The 10112-nt window shown below is 40.1% G+C and overlaps 1 protein-coding gene across 1 annotated transcript; it reads left to right on the forward strand.

Annotated features, from left to right (window-relative positions):
• The first annotated feature begins 2576 nt into the window (after positions 1 to 2576).
• LOC124215470 (sperm-tail PG-rich repeat-containing protein 2) lies at positions 2577 to 8075 on the forward strand. The gene is made up of 8 exons (XM_046618901.2): positions 2577 to 2727; positions 2807 to 3031; positions 3164 to 3280; positions 3506 to 3650; positions 3716 to 3954; positions 7058 to 7211; positions 7616 to 7737; positions 7873 to 8075. The coding sequence occupies exons 1-8, from the start codon at positions 2599 to 2601 to the stop codon at positions 8065 to 8067; spliced, it is 1326 nt and encodes a 441-aa protein (XP_046474857.1). The 5' UTR covers positions 2577 to 2598; the 3' UTR covers positions 8068 to 8075.
• Positions 8076 to 10112: the final 2037 nt, after the last annotated feature.

Genomic DNA, 10112 nt, shown 5'->3' on the forward strand with positions numbered 1-10112 from the left:
AATAAGATGCATTAAATCATCGAGTGCTAATTGTAAGTGAGAAGAATATAATCGATCGCGGGCTAATCCACGTTGTCAGCACTTGCTTGAGACTTCAAACTGAATTTATTATTGCAGAATGTTATGATACGGTCGCGAGGCTTTGAACGTAGTTAAACGCAGTCTTTGTTTGGAATAATCAATGAGGAGAAGTGAATATGTTACAAAATTGTACGTGAAGCTCTTCGCGAAGCTCATCGTTTCATCTTCAGCTTTAATATTCAAACTAAACAATTCACAGTATTACAAACTCAGATGACTGGTGAATTAATAAAGCCCCACTTTCAATAGACTGGAATTTCAGGTGGAGTATGAGTTGATAATTCTTGATTGAAGTTCGGTGCAAGTTAACTAACACACGGTGATCCGTCTCGATATTTCTCGGGACGTTTAAATGTGCAGAACAACAATAGAGTATTGCCCGATTTGCATCGATAGCTTTAATAAATGATGTTTAGTACTTAGAATAATGTGTAATGTATATCAGAAAAAAATGATTGCCGGAAACGCAAAGTTTCGTGAAGGGGGGATCGGAGTGCTCAATTCGTATTTTACACTTCATTTATCTTTAGTAAAATGAAATCGGTTCAAACTTTGAGAAATAATAGTATTGGCAGTTGTGTTTGCGGATTTGCTCAAAAAAAGTTCGAAAATTGATGTAAAGATACGAACAACATCCGACTCAAGTGTTAGTAGCGTATTGCAACCTTAAGATCTTATTGGACGGATATTCCCAACCAAAAGTGAGCCGCGGTGAGAATATTGAACACTTTGCGATGAGATAACAATCTGAAAAAAATCAATCATAACCCAGTTGATAAGATAATTCGATTTGAATAATAACATGGCCAAAAAGTTGTTAGTTAATTGTTTAAACAAAAATTTGTTTAAAAAATCTCTAGTGTAATTTTTTTTATTTCACATAAAATGAATTCATTGATTTTTCTGAATGATTATGCATTTTTTTGGAATTTTCGGGGATTGTGTTCAATATTCTCACCGAGATTCAATTTTGGTTGGGAATATTCGTCCAATAACGCGTTAAAGCAAGTGAGATTTTGTTGTATGTTCAGTGTTTTCATCAATTATTCGCACTTTATCGAGCCAACCTACAAGCACAATCATAAGCTTTATCACAAGCAAAAGTTTTAAGAGATTTCAACTCCCAAAAAGAGTAAGAATTGTAAGATACTATTTAACATATTTTACGAATGTCTGACATGTTCTGGATAAAAATCATCACATATTTTTTCAGTGATCAATTGACTCGCCGAGTCAAACGTTTCAGTGAAATCCAGCGCTACTTCGTTACACGACTTCAGCGCAGACTTCAATTATTGCGCTGATTTTTAAAATAACAATTTGAGATTGTAGGTTATGTGACTAGGTTCGACTCTGCAGTTTAAATTTTACTGAAATGGCTTTCAACAGAAGTGCAAGATTCCTGAGTTCTGTAGGACAAACGTCCCCCGTTGTTGGACCAGGAACTTATGAGCCTCTTGAGCTTTTCAAAAAATCGAGAGACCCAGGTACGCGCAAATTACGAAATTTGATCCGAACATTGAAACCAGAGTCTGTGTTTCTGTGGTTGTTGGATCCAAAAATCATCCGTAGTTTCGATTTCAAGGCTTTTGTTTAGTCGTAGAAATGATCAATCCATGCAATCTATAAAAAGTTTTCAGAACAGGTCACCTGATTCTTCACAGAAGGCATCTATGCGTTTCTGTCAAGTGCAACGAGAAATACGTTATCTGTGACCAAAGACGCAATTTGCTTCCCTGGGCCAGGAGCTTATAACGTAAAAGAATTTCAGAAGCATGTACCAGTACGTTGATCAAATTCTAAATTCTCCTGAATCTTGCGTCGAGAGAAAAATATTCATTGATTCTAATAAATCAGTACCTGCTCCGTTACAAACAAGATATTTGTGATACTGATTCACGTAGATTCAGCTAGAGCAAATAATCTGAGGTCGATTTCAGCATGTATTTCTAAATTGCTCTACCTTGTATTTATTCTTGTAAAATGAATATTCGATAGGTCAGGAGATGGTTGACGGTTTGTCCGATTTGATGACATATTTATCTCAGTGTGCATCGTCATTAACTTTCAGATTATTCCCGTCGCAATTAAATCATCCGATAATATCGCAATATCTCGTTTATTTGATACAATCTAATCCTGCTTGGACACAGAACAGTTTATCAATTCGAATCTTCGGCACATGAAACGAAATTTACTTGTAAAATTTACTTGGGATGACAACAAAAAGTATTTGCCATGCTTACTTTAGGGTGGTTGTAGTATCGACTTTACCGACAGTCGGTCGAAGGATCAAGCCCAGGATGGCCCTGGGCCTGGCAACTATAGACTGCCGGATGATGTGTTCAAACGATCGCCTCCCAAGCAGCGGACTCATCCAGGAACATGGCGGGGTGCTCCTGGAGCGGTGAATACCAATTTCAGTTATCTTGGGACGGTAAAAACGGAGCCTGTACTAGTTTTTCAGTGTTCTTTCGCTGGTTTAAGCTGTACTTGGGACCACCACCACGATCAATCATGGCAAGCGCAGTGTCTGTACCAACGCATCGAGACGCGAACGGATACGATGTAAACAGCTTTGGTTGTTTGGTGAAAAATTTACCGGATGAAAACGAGCCTTCGCTCTTTTACGACATTCCCAGAGAGGTACGCGACTGAGATTCATGGTCGACAGTATGTCGTATTAATCATGAATGAATCTTGAGTAAAATACTGTTTGATTTAGGAACCTAATTTCACCACCCGGACATACAAGGGAAACTTTTGGAGCCGTATGACCGGTAGGGATGATAACTCCAGACTCTCTTGTGGTGCGGGACCTGGAACATACGATTTGCAGAAGCCTGAAAACCCTGGAAAACTACTGGCGGAAAAGCTGAGGGAGTCGAGGAGGAAGACTTGCAAACAAACGCGATACATCGAAGCTGTGTTCACGAAAAACTTGCGCGAGGTCAAAGATTGGTTTCACTTCTGGTTTAGAATTGTTATCTCATCATTCTGTGATCGATTTCCAGGTCATCAGACATCGAATATCCTTAGATTGGCAACTTACCGACTCACCTTCATCCATCTTGAACCGTAGGGCTACCCAGCACCCAATGCATACGCCGTCCCGAAAAGCCCGTTCGATACTCAAGAAATCTCCTGCGAGTGCCAAGAGTACATTTTTAAGCCACCTCCGTTTGGACAAGGCGCCAAGGTTTGCCTAAGTCAAGTTGCTGAAACATAAATTTTCCCGTTAAACGGGTTGGTTTTTAAAAATCGGAGGTGTTTTGCGAAAGAGAATATGTTCATGGTGGAGTCTTGTCGCAATAAATCACTACCACTCTTGGAATAATCACCAATTGTCATTCTTCTGGTATCACGTATCCTCTGGTCGTACATCTAAAACAATTTCTTGAATTACTCATCGTTGCATTTGCAGAGGTTCGTGAACGTTACCGACGAGAATCCAGCCCCTGGTTCGTACAATCCAATGAAAAGAAAATGCTGTCCTGGTTCGATAATATCCGCGCCATTTGGATCCCTGGCATCGCGTTTCAAGTCAGCTGACGGCACATTATCGCCAGGTAAAAGTCGTGTTTCTTTAGCGATTCTCTAGCTCTTGAAATAAATTTTCATTCATGTTTATCAGGGCCAGGAGAATATTTTTCACCAAACGATGGTCTGGCTTATGAAGCGTGCAAAAAGTGCCGGAGAAACTACGTCAAGGTGGGTTTTAACTCGTCGGTTAGCAGGACCTCAGCTCTCGTCGGTTCGGATGGTCCCGGACCGGACAAGTACCCAACGGATATGGACAGAAAAGTACCTCGAAAGTCGGTACATCACTCGGTATTCAAGTCAACCACGAAACGGTTCAAGTGTATACAAAAAGTCAGTAAAACAGGTGGAGTCTAGTACATATTAAATTACTTTGAATAACTTACCATGCTGGGATTGGTTTCCCACGGAGTGTGTATCGCCAGTAAGTAAGCGTTGAGTGATAAATTTGTGGAGGAGACCGAGGTTATCGACTCTCGGTAGCTTATCAGAACTTGCGAGAAAATGGAAAGAAGTTCTCGTGGAGCCAAGCCAGGTGTCTGGTAGTCTTTGAAACGGAAGCGCAAATGAAAAACAGGTGCATAATTACTATGTCACGAGTAGCTCTCGAGGCGCCCCTAATTACACGAGTCAAAGAGAGTGTAGTTAACCGAAGTTTTGGACAGTCCAACTGAGCGAGGGTGCTTAACGTGTACCAGCTGAAACCTCTTTATAACTTACGTATAATTACAATTTAATTGCTGGGTATGGAGGTAGAACTGCATGCTTTGCGAATTTTATAATATGTCTTAGCACGTACATGAATTGATGTTGTCGGAAATAATTCTGCGGCTACACGGTAAAGGGTTGTAGCTTGGAATCAGTTAGTTTGGGATATTTCCGGAGTTATGCCCTTGAAAATAATTTTGCAGCTTTAATTGGTCAAAGACGATTTACAATGTTTTGGCAATATTGCGACAATTTACTTGAAGTGTGATTTTATAAAAATTTTACAACTTCTTGGGATGAAGAAATTCTTGATTTTCACTATCCTGAAATGCTTGTATTGGCATTACACGTTTTTGCAAGTTGATTTTAAATTTTGTACTTATGTCGATTCTTTGACATATTCTTGAATGGCTTGCAAATTAAAACCAAGTATAGCCAACTTCACTATTTCAAAGACAAAAAAGTTGAATTCACGTTAATCTCCTTCGTCAATTCCGAACATCATGCGTTATGTTTAGATTCTTAGATGCCACTTTCAAAAATTGAAAAAATGTTACCATGTTTCGCAATTACAAACCTTGTATTATGGGCTGATTGAATAGTAATGTGGAACCAAGTTCCTTGGTCCCTTGCAATTGGTCTTATGGTTGGATTGACTGGTTTTCATATCCGGAGTTAGTTTCGTATAGAGCGTGTGCGTAATTCTTGCAATCGCAACACAATTCCGCGAATCTTCGAGTTTCACTAAGGATTAATAATTATAACCGTAACATGGAGGGAGACCATCAATATTCGACTAATTAGGGTCAGTCTAGTGGTAATAAGTCAGGCGATGCATCTATCTGAGGTAGCCGATACCGGGATGCAATTTCGCCGTTAATTGAGAGGGCGCCGCACCGGCTTTCCCTCCATTCGATCGTCCGGACGGTGTCCATGGGCTATCGCTGGGCTAGCCTGCCCATATAAATGTTCCAACTAAACCTGCCGATAAGCGCTAATCGATAAACCGGCTATTCCACTATAATTGTGTCTTGTTAAATTAACGGTGTCGCATTTCTTCGCTGTCTGGATCAGGGCGCGGTATTCGAACATCGATACATATATACACGTCCACCTGATACATCTTAAACAAGGAAAAGCTTCCTCTGCACTTTTTCTAACGGTGACATCTGGGTTTGTCAGAATTTTGAACGATTTATTCCAATGCCAATTTTTATGTTTTTTATTTCTTCCTTTCGATTTTTATAGCCATGCTGTAGTGTTTTCAGGTACTCAGCACTCATATTTTCTAAATAATACCAGATCATCGATGTTGTTAAAAAGTAAAGATTTCACAGTTGGATCTTGGGTCTAGGAGAGAAAAAAATCTTTGAGATGTTTAAAAAATATTTTTGAACTCGTATATTTGATCGACTATTTGTAGGTACTCACCTGCAGTATACTGGTTGCTATACGCAATGCAGAGAGAAATATCTCGCCCATCGGCTGCAGGAATCGTGCGAATCACGTGCGAATGTAGGGAGGCAGAGAAAAACAGAGGTGGAGCGAATGGAATATAGGGTAGTGAAAGAGAGAGAGAGAGAGAGAGAGAGAGAGAGAGAGATAGACGAGTAGCAAGGGAGACATCGACACAGAGAATTGGCTCGAATTTCCGGATCGGTGAACTGGAAGTGATTTCTCTGCACGCGTACCTATATTGACGTGAAACTCACACTAGAATATGGAAATGACCTTAGCGCGTAGAACAGTATATATACCCACACATGCTGAACCGAAAACGCACAGAATGTCATTTCCGGGACTTTGAGTTATGAGCGTCGCGGTTGTCCGCGTTCGATTAACCGCCAAATGGAAGGCGGTGAACAATCGTGCCCACTTTTCGTCGGTTCGCATTAATTGTCTGCGATTCTTGCGTGAGCGCGAATATTTCGTTGGTTGAAACATTTTTCCCTCACGAGAGTATATCTAAAAACTTGGCTGACATTTGCACAGCTCTAAAATATTTAATGGAAAAGAGAATTGCTAAGTGCCAATTATTTGAAATAATAATTACATAGGTTTGCCTTAATTGCCTGCGATTCTTGCGTGAGCGCGAATATTTTGTTGGTTGAAACATTTTTTGTTCACGAGAATATATTTAAAAACTTGCTGGCCGATATTTGCGCCGCTCCGAAATATTTAATGGAGAAGAGAGTTGCTAAGTGCCAATTTTTAAAAATAAAAATTAGGTTATCCTATGAAAGTGTTACCTCATATGTCACATCGCTGATATAATTGATCTGTGAAAGGGGATATTCATATTTCCAGCAATTGGCACTTAGCCTCTTTCACATTTTCACTCTTTACTAGACGATCGTCGTTCATTTCCCAGCTTGAAAATGGAAAGAAAACGTTCATATAATTCAAGATTATGAGACAAGTAATAATGTTCCAAAATTCCAAGATTCTTTGTTCACTTGTTCCTTCAGCCGAACATTCATTTTTTTCAGAAGTATATGATTACATTTAAAAATATTTATCTTCAAGCTTTGACTATTTAGTATATTGCCCAAGACGTGGAGATGCTGTCGTGTTAAGTCAATCGACTGTTTCCAGGTTGTTATTTGCAGAAATTAAAAAAAAAAAAAAAATTGAAATACTCATGATTACAATAGTATTGCAAGGAATAATTTTAATTTGGGTACTAATTAGAATTGTTAAATATCTTAAATATCTTTTTAATGAACAGGAGTCAGTGGCACCAAATGCTTACGATGTAGCAACGGCGTACAATGCGTGTCACAAGCCTTGCGAATTTCTGAAATGTCCTGATGATGCGCCATTTAATTCGAAGCAAACTCGTATGCCGGATGTACCGAACTGGATGGACATAAACGTCCCTGGTAAGAAACTTATCTACGCATATTAGGAAAAAAAATAGATGGTGAATCTGGCTGTTCTTAATAAGCCAGCACAACTTCTGGACTCGTTCAGATGCGAATTTTTCATTTTTAGTGAGAACCCAACGTTTCATTTTTGGGATATTATAATAACTTGCCTTATTTTCCTTTTTTCTTTGCGGAAGAAGGAGTAAGAGGTTGAAATTTATAACACTTTCAGCATAAATTTCATGCGAATACTGTTATATGACGAATATGAAAAAAGTGTGGTTGATAATAATCAAATATTGTATGGAATCTAACATCTATACTCACGCGATGGAGGGTGATTCCCTTTGACTGACGTAGCTTTTACGATCTCGTATCGAGATATCGAGCAAATTTTAACCGTATGTATCGAGTAATAGGTCCGGGTTTGACCAACATGAGGGGAGATATATCCAAGAATGTGAAGGGTGGTTCGATTGCCCACGGGCGAAGATTCAGGAAGGCGGTTACGGAAACGGGTCCAGGACCACAGGATTACTGTGTAAGTCAAAATTCGTAAAGTTCCACCGCTGTCTTCCTTATCCTATTTCAATCAGCGCGCATTAAATTCTAGTTATGATAAATATGCGCATCACACGTGTCGCCCACACATGCCAACCACATTTTCTGTGTTTAGCTTCATCCGTATTCGGCGTCTTCAATTCTGCAGAGACACTTTAACGTCACTCTTGGTAAGCCAAAAGTGCTGAAGGATTTACAACCACCCGAAATCCCCTGGGTACGTCGACTGAGGACGAAAAAAATTCTCCGTTCATTCAGCAAAGCCGTTGCAGAGAAGAACCACGCATTTTGCAACTCGCACAGACATTAGTGCCTCCCTTTTTTTACACATACGATTTGATCATTTCTTTTTTTACATTTTTCTTTCGCCGAAGTGCTTTTTTTAACAATGACATTACGAAATATTTGTATAATTCAATTGTTGATAAAATAAATCAATTTACAACTACACTTTGATTTTGAATCGATTGCAGACATAGAATTATACTGTTACGCTTGATCAAAATTTGATGCATTGCCAGATGATCCAGATTGCCGGAACTTTTGAAAAACTCGAACTTTCGGATAGAGTGAAAAGAGAAAAAAATTGCCTAACGAGTACAGCCCCAAATTTCTTACTTTATGGCTGCAGTAAAGGCCCCCCTCCCGAGTGGGGCAATTTAATTAACAAAAAACGCACCAGGGAACGAGACAGTGTGGGACAAGGAACGGCTGATAACGTCAGTCAGGAGCTACTCAATATGGGGTGTGATTCACCCCGTGATAGCGCGTACGGGCGCGATCCCCCCCCCCCTGCGGGTGAAGATGCCCATTGTGCCTCTTCAAGAAAGAAGGCACTCGATCAATACTGGACAAAAGTTGAAGTATCTGCCACTTACCCTAGCCCGCAACCCGATTCATACTGAAATCAAAATCGGTGTCCTTTGTATAGCACTTTAAACTAGGGTTGTCACAGGCTTGAAGCTGCGTCACTGGTCGTTGCTGAAATACATATTGAATATCAAGGACAGGTGAGTGTTGAACAAAACATGCAATTAACCGAAAACGTTTTTCAGTATTTCTCAACCAGACGATTGTGTACTCGATATACGATGTAACGTAAATTTGTTCAGGCGAGAAAGAGGGCGTCATTATTGAAAGGTGGAAGGATTAAACAGAAAAGCTCGTTGGAGACCCAGCGGCCCTTATACTTGTTACACATATTAAAAGGGGGACTAGTCCACAGGATAAAGAGGATTAACCCTACTGCCGTGATTTCACCCTGACACCGCAAAATTTAATAGATTCCTGGTAAGTCTAATAACAATATATCGATGGTCATAACGAGCGAGAATAGGCAAGCTTTAGACAGTTGGCGGTAATTGGGTTAAACAGCTAATATGGTATTGCACCACTCTACTTTGGATATCAGTTTTTATCGACATCGTGCTGCTCCTTGATTCGGAGGAATCAAGGTCATCGAAATGATCTGAGAGGTCAATAAATCATTGCGAGCAGCAATCTCGCAGGGAATCCCCCGATGAGCATCGTACATTCTCTTGTATTCCAGACCATTGTAAGTATACCGTAGCGGCAGACGGATGATTGCTGTAATTACTTCCTCAAAGCATCAATGTCGATCAGTGTTTATAAATTTGCACTCATCAACATTCGTGATCGTGGTTGAAAAGAAGAAAGGAGTATTAGTTATTGAAAAAATTCCAAATATATTACATACCCGCATCATAACTATTGCAGAGAATACCAGTAGATGATTTATCGGTATTGATTTGTGTTTAAAGTTCAGCATCTGTCTTCTACAAGTATGGATGACTCGTGCATTCGTGCGCCTTATTGCACAAGGTTAGCCCGCCATAGGATTAAATGCAGTTCAAGCACGAGAGTGCAGCCGAGCATGAAACCACAAGCCAGATCATGGGGACGTTAACGTCGTAGAAATTTCATATCACTCATCCGTAGTAGTAATGAATCGTGCAATGATTTCATATACGTCGTATCTGCGTTCTGCTTCGTATCTTCCTTGGTTCCGCTGGTCTCCCTGGCGTTCAGCAGTCTTACAACAGGCCCTGAACCTCCAGATAGGTTTCTCCACGTCGGAGATTGCCATATTGCTTGGCATTGCAATATAACCAGACGAGATTTACATTCCTTACCAGAAACGTTGCACGTGCTGCTGAGAGTTGGGCTATTATATTTGAGTCCCACTCGACAGACGTCACTAAACTTAATAACTTGCGACGTGATGGACGCATGGTATTTGTGGCAAACAGCACATAGTCAATTGCCTCTCCTATTCTTGGAACTGTGAGGTTACAGGCATTAATTGTCCACTGGCAGCAGAGATCTCTGCGAGTC

This window comes from Neodiprion pinetum, chromosome 1 (genome assembly GCF_021155775.2).
Source record: "Neodiprion pinetum isolate iyNeoPine1 chromosome 1, iyNeoPine1.2, whole genome shotgun sequence".
NCBI classification, from domain to species: domain Eukaryota; kingdom Metazoa; phylum Arthropoda; class Insecta; order Hymenoptera; family Diprionidae; genus Neodiprion; species Neodiprion pinetum.